This window comes from Camelus bactrianus, chromosome 13, assembly GCF_048773025.1.
Source record: "Camelus bactrianus isolate YW-2024 breed Bactrian camel chromosome 13, ASM4877302v1, whole genome shotgun sequence".
NCBI classification, from domain to species: domain Eukaryota; kingdom Metazoa; phylum Chordata; class Mammalia; order Artiodactyla; family Camelidae; genus Camelus; species Camelus bactrianus.
The window spans coordinates 60308376-60322047 of NC_133551.1; the positions used below are offsets into that span (position 1 = coordinate 60308376).

Sequence of the window (13672 nt, forward strand, 5' to 3'; positions counted from 1 at the left end):
GGGGTCTGGGGTCCGGTTTTGAAGTCTTTTACAGTGTTTTATAGAGCGGGCTTTCTCTGGCCAGGAGGTATCTGAGGGAAATAAGCTTGTAAGGAGGGGTTCGGTCTCCCTCTACGTCCTGCAGACACGCGCTCAGACTCTAAAATCTTGCGACTCCTTCGTTCTTTCAGGCTTGCATATTTAGCCTTTCGACCCCAATCTGGAGAGAAGCTAGAGGGCAGAGCTCAGAGATTGGAGTGATCACTCATTCTGTTTCTCCTCTTCTGGCCCTTCTCGTAGAGCTGCATGGACCGTACTCCCTTCCCCATCCGAATCCAAATCTGGTCCTTGAGGGCTTCTGTAGATTATCTTGGAAGCTACCTTAAGGGGCCAGCTAAATTATGGATAAACTGGAGCCAGAGACGGGTCCAGTCAGATGACTGGCGTCTAAATCTTAAATGTGCATGATTAAAATGGTTAATCAAGTCGAGATCCCTTTGGATTTTAAATTTTTGGTCATAGTGACTAGATAGTGTAAAGAAGCATTAGGAATCTGGCCTGCTTTAGGCCAACAGCTCCTGAAAGAGACCATCAGAAGGGTCTCTCGTGGCTTTGTCTACTGAGTGCTTTCTTATTTAGGGAAATAAGTATTTTATATGAATCATCTCATTTAATCCTCACAACTCTCTTAAAATAGGTATTTTGATCCCTAGGAGAAGGCTAACAGAGACTGAGTTGCCCAGTCTCACCCTAGAACAAGTGGCGAGTGGGATTCAAACCTAAATCTGTATGATACCAAAGGCCATGCTCTTTAATCACCACTATCTCTCACACTTTAATATTGGTGCAGTCATATTTATTAGCCTGCAACTGAGGCCCACCACTTTCACTGTTGTAGAAAACATGGGAGGGTTATTTGACCTGTTTTTTTTCTCTTTTAAAAAAACCAATTGCAAAATTATTGTTCACGCAGAAAGAGGCTCTGCACAGGAAGTTTTCTATGATGGAGTTATTTCTTTTCTTAATTCCCTGCTACTTGTCCTCTAGATTTTAAATAAAGCATCAGCCTGTTCAAAAGATTTTGCCTTTGGTGACATCTCCAGGCATTAAGATTTAACTGCAGCATAATATTAACTTGGAATTTACAATTATCAACTCTTAGGCAAGTAGGAGAATGACCTCTTCCTTTGGTCTTCAAAAGCACAGTAAACGTACCCAGCAAGGATGTTAACGGATCAGATCACTTATCAAATGACTAGTTAATATCCTCCTTCCCAGGCTTATGATTCCAAAGGTAGACTAGGATGATAGTTCTAAACTTGGTTTCAAGAAAACAAGCTATGGCTCCCTCCTTTAAGCACAAGAACTTGATTCTTTTTTGTTTATTATTATTTTTGGTGGGGGTCATTAGATTTTTATTTATTTTAATGGAGGCATTGGGAATTGAACCCAGGACCTCGTGCAAGCTAGGCATGCACTCTACCGCTGAACTATATCCTCCCAAGAACTTGATTCTTCAGAAGGAATTCAATAGTCTCAAGTGTTTTGAGTGTAATAGAAGAGCAAGGTACTTTTATCTACAGAGATGGTGCAGGCCTTTGAGGTTCCATGCCATTTTCATGAGGTGGTGTTGAAGCCATTTCTAACTATCAGTGACCTACTAACATCTTATGTCAACTTTGCCTTTCAATTCCTCAGCTTCTGTGTGTGGTCCACTATTTTATCCCTTCTAGTGCTGAATATACACCCAAGAAACCTAAAGCTATATTCTTACCCTTATAATTCTTTACTCCCTGGCCATATTCCCTGTTTGCAGCACAGCTGATATTCACACTGGCCTCTGATGTAAGGGCACCTTACACTTACCTAGGCCTTATAAATCAAAATGCTCTTTGTTTGGGCAATAGTGATGTCAGTAGAGATCAGCAAACTGGAGGACAGCAGTCTAGGACACGAACCTTTTGAAATGTTAAGATTGATGGGCTAGCCTTTGGATTTTGGTACCTCAACTAAGATTTAATTTCTTAGACTTTGAGACTTCCTTAGAATAGAACAAAGACATTAGGAGCATACTGATGTAAAAAAAAAAAAAACTGAGAACATCTTTGATATATGAGTGGTCAAATGGAGACACTGAAAAAAATTGTATGTTTGTGTATAGACAGTACAAGCAAGTGACTTCATTTAGCAGGATGGTGAATGAAAAGTTACAAGGCGCTGAGGAAAGAAAAGATGGTCATGAAAATTGAGTAGAAATTGCCACTGCTCCAGATTTTTAAAGGAAGCTTCGTGAAAGAGGTGGTGAGCAGGATAGTTTGTATCAGTGATGAATAGAGACAGTGTATAATGTCTCAAATGTATGGTTTTAAGTCTGCATGCTTGAGATCAAATTCTGGATCTGCTGCTCCTAAACTGTGTGCCCTTGGCCTCGTCACTTACTTACTATGCCTCAGTTTCCTAATCCATAAAAACAGGACAAGAAAAATACATCTCCTAGACGGTTTTGTGGGTGTAAGAAAATAAATGTAAAAAGTAAAACATTTAGTGTAGTAAATTGCTTGTAGTAAGGGCTCCAATATTACCCAACAAATGACCATTCACATGCAGAGCACTTTCTCAAGCCTTTAAATTCCTGTAGTAGTAGACTGCCATTCCTGGCCTCAGCTTCTTCAGTTGTAAAGTGATGGGACTTGTCTAGATGAGTGGTTCAGACATTAGAGATATCATAGACCAGGAAAATAAAAATACTATAGGGGTGTCAACTTTTACTTTGCAAACTAAGGAGATTTAAAAATGAAGGCTGCCATCTAACATCACCAACTTTTCATTTTTATAATCTTTAAAAAGTCAGAAGGCCCTTACCTCAGATTCAAAGTGGTACTTTAAAAAGCCAACTACATTATTGTTCTCATTTCTCCATGGACTGTAAAAACTTAGTCCTTAATCAGAGTCACATTAGAAATCCTACTATTTCAAGTTTATCTTTTAAAAATTAAGTACTATATTGTCAATCAAATTTCATTTTGGGTAAATATTAAAAATGAACTACTCAGTTGGCCTAAAAACAGGATCAAGGGTTGGAATCAAAACTTTTCAAGCTATTTCCTGGCTAAATGGAGATTCTAAAGTAGTTGTATTTCACAGTGCTGGAAAGCAATACTAAAAAATCATTTGAAACCTAGGGATACGCTAAACATGCTTAGAAAAGCAGGTCATTCCTAGCCCTAGGAAACAGAATAGAATGAAATCTGAATTGGGTTCTGGTCTGCATTTAGTGACTGAAATCAAAAGCTTCATCCCCATGACTGAGGACTGCCTCTGAACATAGAGCAAGAGGGGAATGAGTGGAGGAGGCTCGGGGTGTTTTACTTTGCACTGACTGAAGTGTAATTTCATTTTGATATTTTTGTCCAATGGTATGAGGCAGTGTTTCACCACACTTTAGCAAAACAAAACAAAACCTTCCTAGGGAGCATCAGTCTAGCAGTTAGCAAGTTCTTGTTCTGGAACATTCCCAGAGGAAGTGACCAGCGTGACATTTCTACTTTACCCTATATGACAGTATTACTGTTTTAATTCACTTGAAGAGAGAATATTCCATAAAGGAAGGAGAAAGGGGGAAAGAGAAAAGGAAAGGAACATAGAATTTTTATGTTCAGACCAAACCCCTGTGATCCTTATAGTCAGAGAATTTTATACCTATAAGAGAGCTATTGAGAAAACTTGGGGCCTGTGGGTTAAATAACTTGTCCAAACACCTACAGCAAGTTAATGACAGAACTAAGATTCTCCAGGCCTTCTATACCCAAGTCTAGTTTTTTGACCTCCAAACCAATGGTTTTCAACCATGGTTACACATGAGAATTAACTGGAGCTTTTAAAAGTCCCTATACCCAGGCTATAATCCAAACTAACTAAATTAGAATCTTGTGGCAGGGGCACCTAGGTATCAGTATTTTTTTAGTTTCTAGTGTGAAGCCATGGCTAAGAACCACTGCTCTAAACCACAGTGCCCCTAAAGGTGGACACAGCACAGATAAGAGGGATTCTGTGAACAGGTTTATTAGGACCACTTAGCAGAACCTCTTGGGCACTACTACAAATTCTAGGCCATTCAAATTCTAGGCCAAGGTCATATTTGCTACTCATTACTACTATTACCACCACCACTGGATTACACAGTAGTATAGAACAGAACTATGTGGCTTCACTTCACCCAAACTGAAATAGTTTTTTTACAATGAAGACTTTTTTCTAGCCTGGAATGTTATAAATGATGTATTCAGGTCCAGCTGTAATTCGGAACTGAAGGGGCAGCGATTGTAGAACCAAGGAATTAGCTCTGAAGCTGCTGCTTGGGCCACTGTGACACCCCAATAGCTCCTTCCTATTCTTCAAGGAAAGGACTACTGCAGCACCTATCCACTCCCAAACCAATCCTCACCTGATCTCCAGTCTTCTTGCAGGTCTCCATTTTTTCTCTGGCAGCACATTACCCAATATCTACTGCATTAGGATGTTAACTCATAAAAACTTACTACAAAAGCTTTTAAAATGTTTATTTGTATTAAGTGGGTGGAATGATGCAAGAGTGCAAAGAAACTTATGCATTTAGTCCTTGTTTCCCTGCTGTTCACATTAGTTTAGTAAAAGGAGATTAAGTAACGTTAAAAGGAGTGGAAGAAATAAATATAAATATATCCAGGGTAGCCAAATCCTCTAATTCACTGAAGGATGAACTGAAATTGCTGGCCCAATTCACGTTTATATGAGAGCGTAAAGAAATTACATTCCCTTTAACTCCTCTACACCTGTGAAAAAGGGGAGTGGACAACATTTATATTACAAGACAACAACCTTTTATTGAAACATTTTTTGTCTAAAACTATGTGTGAAGAGATTAATCTCTTATTCATAAATTAGGGTACGTCTAACATCACTATTTCAAACAAGTATTATTTACAAAAAAGAACCTCTGCTTTGCTTTATTGCCAGGTTCACAGGACTAAATTTTAAACCAACTTCAGTCTAGCTTTTAAAATCTTCCTGCCATCAAATGCCCAGCAACCTTTATTAGGGTAGGGGGCAGCCTTTGACAGCAACATTCATCATTCAGCAGGAATGTAGAACCATAACTGAGCAACAACATCAAAAAGATTAAATCATTCCAAACAATTTCTATTTGCTTCCCAAAAGCATGCTTTGTCTAATTCTCCCCTTCTATACAGGTGTGTGGGAGAGGGACCCCACAGAGTAGAGTAATGTTAATTAAATTAACCTCTTCAAAAGGTAAACAAGATGGTTTAGTGTCTATATAGATGAACTGTGGTAGATGACACTAGCAGATAATAAACTTTAAAGCCAGATTAACATGTATGCTAACAACTGGCCAGCTCACATGGTTACTTCGCATTTAATCTGAATCACATGTGCAGTTTTATACTCTCTAGTTAAATACATTGCCAAAATCTTTCAAAGTAGATAGGGAACAGGCTTCCTAGAAATTCAAATTAAAATGTTAAATAATAAAAATTGCTGGCTTATTATACAGTTTCTGACAAACTCCAATGTGCTGGGTGCCAGAAAGTCATTCTATCTCAGTTGCTAGTAAAAAGGTAAATCCTGTATACACATAAAAAGACAGTATTACAAGACTGTAGTGTCACCTGCCAAAACAAGAATATCTAGAATGGAATTTTCAATAAACACTTGGGATGAAGGCAATCAGAATACAAGAGGAAGCAAAATCCACATAAATTAATTCTTAATTTGAGAAATCAATAAAATGTATACATAAATTGATAAATACTGTCCCCACAGGTCACTAATTCCAAGGACTAGTTAGTAGTTAGTTTCTAACTAAATTGTTACAGGACGTTCTGGTGTATTCTCTCTTCTTGTGATCAGTTTGTTCTGGCAAGATTCCAATAAGCACTTGCCCTGGAAAACAGCTCAGCGGGAGAAGGCTCTGAGGCAATGACTTCATTTATTAACTAGCCACAAAGTAAGTCCCAAGATTACAATAATCACTGACAGGACAAGCACCAGGATACAGATCTTCTTCCGAGATTTCTTCTGAGGAGAGAAATATGTAAAGAAGACACTCATGAAACAAGTAAAAAAAAATGTATAGCTAAGGCTCCAAGAGTGCTTCATAAATCTGCCTCCTGGTAATTCAGAATCAACTCGATCCATGACTACATGGAGACCATCCCAAAATCTGAAGTTACTAGGCTACGCAGCAGCACAAGTTCTAATTCCAGGCTCCCAAATCCAATTTTGCAAAGAACTATTTATACCTATGTTGATAGGCATTATTTGCAACAAAATAAGTTATTTGTACATGTGTATTTTAATAAAGGTTTTATACCTATTATAAAATGTTTACTGTAAAAAATACAGGCAAACAGAAGAGAAAATTATCACCTACAGATAAAACTGCTGACATTTTTATATTTCCTTCTGTATGATGTTTTGCTCACTTAATATTTTACCATAAAAATTTTGTTTTTATAAACTCTTCATAAACATCTCTTTTAATTCCCACATAACACAACACTGAGTGGATATATATAATTTACTTAATTGCTCCTTTGCTGTTGAATACTAAAGTCATCACCCAGTTTTTAAAAAGAAACACTATTATTAAACACAAATTCCTTTAAGTACATTCCCAGGTAAAATGCAGCTAACTTAGAAACATGGTAAATGACTGAATGCTATTTATTTCTAAAAACCCATACAACACCAAATTGAGGAGAATGAGAAGGACTTCATTCACAATATTTGTACACTGGGATAAAAACCCAGATAAAAGTCATAAAACCTGAGTTTCAACTGATATGTAGAAAAATATCACTTTACAGAAAGTAGAACAATTAAACCCTATTTACTCACAGAGAAATAACCCCCAAATTATAAGCCCCTATTAATTCATGGATAAACAGCAGTCAGAGTTGTTTCTGTGTCCATCCTCTGTGGCAACAGTCAACATAAAGTATCTGCAAAGTCCTACTTTGTTCCTATTACTATCCTAATTAAAATAAATTTTAGCTGTCTAGGTTATAAAATTAGCCTTATACCAGATTAGGTATCATGCTAGCTTACTGAATTAGCTTTGTCGCTAAGAGGCGTTTTTATGTCAGTTTATTCAAGGTCTGATGCCTTTTTGCAGATATCTCTGCAAAGGAAAATACTAAAAATGGAACTGGGACTGCAATTATGACTACCTGCCTCCAGCTTATTAAGCCAGAGCAAAAGGCTGCAGCTGTTCTCAATGTGTCAGTGTACTCTGACAGCCTGTAAAGTCTGCAGCACAGGGTGACTTTATTTGGTACCTGCTTTTACCTGATAGTAAGCGGCTCGCTGTAATTGATCAGTGGCTCTTTCTACATGCACCTCTGAGCTTTCCACATTGGCTTCTATGCTGTCTGCAAAAAGAGAAGGGCAGTGGATGTTTTACCACACTCAGATGTTTCAAGACTGCAAACTGAACAGAATTCTGATGCTATGGATCCTGGGTTCACCACCACCATTCCAACTATCCAGCCATGAAATCAAAACTTAACTAACCCCGTAAGAGAATAGCCCTATTCTTTGGAAACAAACACTGAAGTGTTTACGGGTAGAGGGTTACAAAGTATGCAACTCACCCACAAGTGGTTCAGAAAAAATCAGGTATATACATAGAGAGAGAGAAAGAGTGAGCACAAATAAAAAACAAATGTGGTAGAATGTTAACAGGGGTAAATCAGGGTAAAGGTTACTAAGGAATTCCTTATTATTTTCATTGTTGCAACTTTTTATAAACTTGAAATTATTTCCAAATAAAAAGCTTTAAAAAAAGACTTACTAATCCCATAATTGTGCCAGTTTCTGGAGATAAAATCCGGAAAGCTGACAGCTATTTCCCTAAACAGCCAAAGACTTGCCAAGAGGCTAGCAACTGAATGGAGCTGACTATTCATGGAAACCTCATTTTTTTCAGATTCTTTTCCATTAGTTTCCAAACTATTCCAGTAATAGTTTATTACAAGATATTGAATATAGTTCCCTGTCTCTACAGTAGATCCTTGTTTATTTGTTTTACATATAGTAGTTTGTATCTGCTAATCCCAAACTCCTAATTTATCACCCCCAACCCTTTCCTCTTTGGTAACCAAAAGTTTGTTTTCTATGTCTGTGAGTCTCTTTCTGTTTTGTAAATAAGTTCATTCGTATCATTTTTTAGATTCCACATAAAAGTGATATCATATGATATTTGTCTTTCTCTATCGGACTTACTTTACTTAGTATGATAATCTGATAATCTCTGGGTCCATCCATGTTGCTGCTAATGGCATTATTTCATTCTTTTTTAATGGCTGAGTAGTAGTCCATTGTGTGTGTGTGTGTGTACCATATCTTCTTTATCCATTTGTCTGTCGATGGACATTTAGGTTGCTTCCATGTCTTGGCTATTGTAAATAGTGCTGCTATGAACATGGGGGTGCATATATCTTTTTGAATTAGAATTTTCTCCAGATATATGCCCAGGAGTGGGATTGCTGGATCATGTGGTAACTCTGTTTTTAGTTTTTTAAGGAATCTCCATACTGTTTTCCATAGTGGCTGCACCAATTTACATTCCCACCAACAGTGTAGGAGGGTTCCCTTTTATCATGGAAGCCTCATTTAAACTCCACATTTGAGAACACAGAAAAATTGCTAAGAAAATGAATTTAATAATTTAAAAATGGTATTCCTAAATTCCTAAGACACATCTTCCTAACTTCTTTGCCCACAAATACTATCAACTCACCTTTATGTTCAACAATACATACCAATTAGATCACCTTGATCATGGATCATCATGGCCAAATCTTTAAATATCTGATTGACATCCAAAATGTCAGCCTAAGGAACACACAAAAAAACAATTAACAGTAAGCAACATGTTAGAAGATTAATTTCCTCTATTTATCTGAAGTTTTGGCTACTAACATAACACATGTGTTTTAAAAACTTAAAAATCATGCTTTCTCTGCAAATAGGAAGTGAAAATAAAGATAATTATTAACATTTACTAAATGACTACTATGTACCAAGTACTATCCCAGATAAGTAATTAAAAGCACAGGCTCTTAGAGCCTGGCTGTCACCTACAAAGGACTGTTAATCCTCCAGTCTTGTACAACCTTAAATTAAGAACTTCTTTGGACCTCCCCTCTAAAATGTGGACAATGAGAGTATCCAGAGCATAGGGTTTTCAGAAGTACTAAATAAATTAATATGTTCAAAGTTCTTAGAACTGTGCAATAAATTCTTCATGATAGCTATTACTTAACTGGTCCTCATGACAACCCACTGAGACATGCATTATCCCCAATCTACAGAAGAGAAAACCAAGGCTCAAAGAGGTTTAATGATTTGTTTCAAGGTCTCACAGCTAGCAAGTGGCAAAACTGAACATTAAAAGTTCATAGTGTTTTCATTATGTTACATTTCATTATGCCTCCTTGACACTTGAATGAATCATTCAGTAACTCTATGAAATAAGTATCTCTGAGGATAATGAGGCTCAGAGAGGTTCTGTAACTTGTCACACAGCTGATCAGTGAGGAAACTAAGCACTGCAGCCAGGATTATACCCCCAAAGGCCATGTTCTTTCAAATGCAATGCACTGCCTTTCAGAGTACAATAAAAAATGATGCCTTCAAAGCAGTGACTTCCTAGTCATAACTTGGCAAGAATGATTCTTGCCAGCACCTCAATTACTCACTAGGAGTCTACTTAGTTGGGACAATCTGCTAGTTGCTTGTGAATATAAAAGGGCTTGATAGCTAACTGAGGGGTAGAGGGATCAGTACACAATAAGATAAATAAGAAGAAAGGGGGTTATACGGAAAATGACTAATAAATGTTGAGCAGAGGAGGAAGACTATGGCAGAGGAGACGACTTGAGTTGTGCTTCAAGCAAAAGAGAAGTCATATAAAAAGGAAGGTTAACTGGGTTAAAGAGCAAACAGCCCCGCTTGGCTATAACACAGGTGTCATATTGTGATTCATAATAAGAAATATACATTTGGCCTTTGTCCCATTCCTAGTACAGAGCTCCTAAAACCCTTGAAATTTTCTAAGTGATAAAAGAGATAAAGATGTCTTTTGTTATTCATAACAAGCTACATTCAACCACTTCTGGGTTTGTGTTAATGACTTGATTTTTGGAAAACCCCTAAGGATAGGGGCTGGTTGCCAGGGAAACCAACCATATGATTACACATTTGGAACTTTCAGCTCCAACCCTAACCTCTGGGGAGGAGAGAAGCTAAACCAGTCACAGATAGCCAATGATTTAATCAATCATGCTCATGTAACAGAGGTTCCATAAAAACCCTAAATGACAGGTTCAGAGAGCTTGGTTGGAGAGGGCATGGGAGCTCTGCACACTTTCCCACATACCTTGCCCTATGCATCTCTTTCATCTGGCTGTTCCTGGGTTGTATCCTTTTATAATAAACTGGTAATCTAGTGAGTAAACTATTTTCCTTTCTGTGAGCCACTCTAGCAAATTAATCAAACCCAAGGAGGGGGTCATGAGAACCTCCAATTTATAGCCTGTTAGTCAGTCAGAAGCAGAGGTGACTACCTGCGACTGGCATCTGAAGTGGTGGGGAGGGGGCCAGTCTAGAGGGATTGAAATTTATCCCGTGGAATCTCATGATAACTAACTCCAGGGAGACAGTGTGAGAACTGAGCTAAATTGTGGGATATCCAGATGGTGTGGCAGAACTCCTCGATGTGGAAAAAACCCACACATTTGGCGGCTAGACGTGTCGGAAGTGTAGTGTGAGAGTAGAAGAGACACACAGGAGTGTGTTGTTTTGCCTATAGAACAGGGTTGGTTTGTTAGATGTAGGAAATGATTGGATATGAAAATCCTGTCCTGGCCAAGGAACCTGGCCTTCTGTTAAATGTGAACACCCATTACTTTCCTGACATCCACTACCTCACAGTCTTCTCCTTAGCTCCATATGTCTCACTCCACTCCCTGCTATAACAGTATTTCTGATGTTAAAGGACCAAGTAGATGATTAGTAGCAATAGGTGAAAAAGAGAAAAGACATGACATCTTTGAAGGCAATAAAATAATCAAACTTGAGAATGAACTGTCCCATCTAAAAACAGACACTGGTGGGCTCTAGGGCAGCAGATCTCATGCTTGACTGCACATTATAATCACCTGGGAAATTTGTTTTAAAAAAAAATGCCCATGCCCAGGGCCTCTTGTGGACATCTGCCCATTTTTAACTGAGAAAAATAGAAAAATTACATAGTCCAAACTAATCATTGGTGGGTGGAGGAGGAGAGCTGGGGCATTAAAAAGAAAATCTCCAAGTGATTCTAAAGTTCATTCAGGATTCAGATGAAGGTCAAGGAGAAGCCCAAAGCTTCTCCTCTCTACAACCCTCCTCTCCCCACTGCCCCCAGGGATGACAGTCTTCTGTCTCCATGGAGGAGAACAGTTCTCAGGTTTAAGGATATTTTACTGGTCACGGTGCAATATTAAATTTGGAAGCTCAGGTAGGAAAGGGCTCGAGACCTCTCCCTCAACCCCCACCTTAAAAACTGTTCCTATTTCTCTGACCCACTGAAGTGATATCCACAGCTTGGGAGCAGACTTTGGGGTGCACATGAATGGAGAAAATCTTTTGGCCTGCCTTTATTCTGGGCTATTCAGACTAAGCAAAGGGCACTCCATAGAGCCCTACCTAACCTAGAGGTTTGGAGACAAAGTCTTAATGAGCAACAAAGTATTTGTTTGCTTTGCACTGTTCTCTATGCATATTCTCATGGAGACCACATAAGATTTGGCAATTGAGGAAAGGATTCAGGTATTCTCAGGCACCGTGGCCAATACCATCACAAGAGTAGCTAAAATTTACTACGATTACATTGAGACATAATATGCAAACCACACAAGTCATTTCATCCTTTTTCATAATCACTGAGAGAAAAACCAGGTGGATTAGAGAGTGTGGATACACTGAGTCTAACAAAAAAAAACATGACCTGGCTCTCACCTCCAGCTGCCGAATTGCCGTTTCCCTCTCTTTAATAAGTTCCAGATCCTGTTCCGTGATGGCCACCTCATCCTCCTGGCTCTGCATCTGGTTCCACTCCTCATGGCTGCAGGGAGACAAGCACATTAATTGATTCCTCCTCTCTAAGGTGCATCTAGGACACATCTGCAACATCTCTACTGCCAGCAGAGCTCATCCAAAGACATTACCAGAGCTCCAACTCTTCTGGTATCAATACAAGTTCCTGAGACCCACATTTCCATACCCAGAGGCAAAGAGCTGGTAACACCAAGAAAACAAAGTCTCAGCTTTCATGGGCAAAACTGAGAGGAAGCAGAATTATGAGAGCTGGGACTCCATCCTGTTTCCATTCGGGGCACACTCTGCAATCCTACAAGGACTTGCTAGACTAGAAGCGGGCAGAGATTTGAAGTCAGCAGAGTATACAGGCACATTCTCTTCCAAGGCCCTCTCAAAGTGTAAGCTGTGTTGGTATCTTGGGTACCAAATAGGTGGAGAGAGCAAGCTAAGTGACCTGTCAGTGCTTCGCCAATTAGTCCAACAGAATGACATCTCCTGGTTTTTAGGAACCTCCTTGAGGTTATACTTCAGGTCAAATGTCTCTTAACAGAAAACCAAAGTAAAAAGCTAATGAAATGTTATAACTCTTCTTTTCAGATACCATATGTAGAAGAAAAGGCACATGATAAAATACTTTGAAAATCCAGTATTAAGCATTTTTCCAACAGTATACATAAATCACACACCATCTCCACAATATTTAAAGAACTTCCTCCATATGCTGGAGATACAAAAATGAGTAAGTACCCCTGGCCTTTGAGGTGCTCATAGTATAGTAGGGGGAGATATATACATATCTATAGTGAAACATTTTACATTCTGAATTAATACCATCAATACATTTCTGTGGAATTAGTTAATTCAGTTTGGAGAAGTTAAGAAGGTAGATGGAGTTCAGCTACAAATTGTTTGCTTTTTCTTCTAATACTCCTAGAAGGATAGGTTGCCTGCACTTTAGAGATGAGTAAATAGAGACCCAAGAAGTTTGAAGAACTTAAATCTGAATTACAAGAAAAGTTATTTAGGCCTCCTAATCTGTAGATTAGAGGATTTATACTTATTCCTACTGAGCCAAACTCTCTCTCCAATACATAGACATCAGAGATTTCTTGAAAGTGTCTTATTCACCTTGAAATTATTCCTTTCACAATTCAAAGATCTTAGAAAAGCCCACAGTTTTGACTTTTTTATTTGGTGGATTATGAGTTACCTACCCCATGGCTGCCTTTATTTTTCCTCCCCCCCCTTTTTTAAATTGATTTTTAAAATTAAAAGTAAGTATAAAGTATAAAATCCCATCTCAACCATCCACCTCAGAATAACTCCTTTACCTGTCAAATGAGACCAGCTGTTCCTCTCGTTGCCTCTCCTCCGCCTGGAAAGCAGATGGCATTATTGCTGCTGTTATCCAGAAACATGAGACAGACAGACAGACAGACAGACAGACAGACAGACAGACAGACACACACACACACACACACACACACACACACACACACACACACACACACACACACACACACACACAGGCTTCCTTTAGCTACAGCAT

The 13672-nt window shown here is 38.6% G+C and overlaps 1 protein-coding gene across 1 annotated transcript in view; it reads right to left on the reverse strand.

Annotated features, from left to right (window-relative positions):
- Window positions 1-4523: 4523 nt before the first annotated feature.
- STX12 (syntaxin 12) overlaps window positions 4524-13672 on the reverse strand; it is a 32360-nt gene continuing 23211 nt past the window's right edge. Inside the window, exons 5-9 of the mRNA XM_010947980.3 lie at window positions 13455-13498; window positions 12043-12148; window positions 8802-8874; window positions 7327-7409; window positions 4524-6054 (exon numbers count right to left, since the gene is read on the reverse strand). Of these exons, the coding sequence (XP_010946282.1) occupies window positions 5962-6054; window positions 7327-7409; window positions 8802-8874; window positions 12043-12148; window positions 13455-13498 (399 nt within the window). The 3' untranslated portion in view covers window positions 4524-5961. The remainder of the gene's footprint in view (window positions 6055-7326; window positions 7410-8801; window positions 8875-12042; window positions 12149-13454; window positions 13499-13672) is intronic.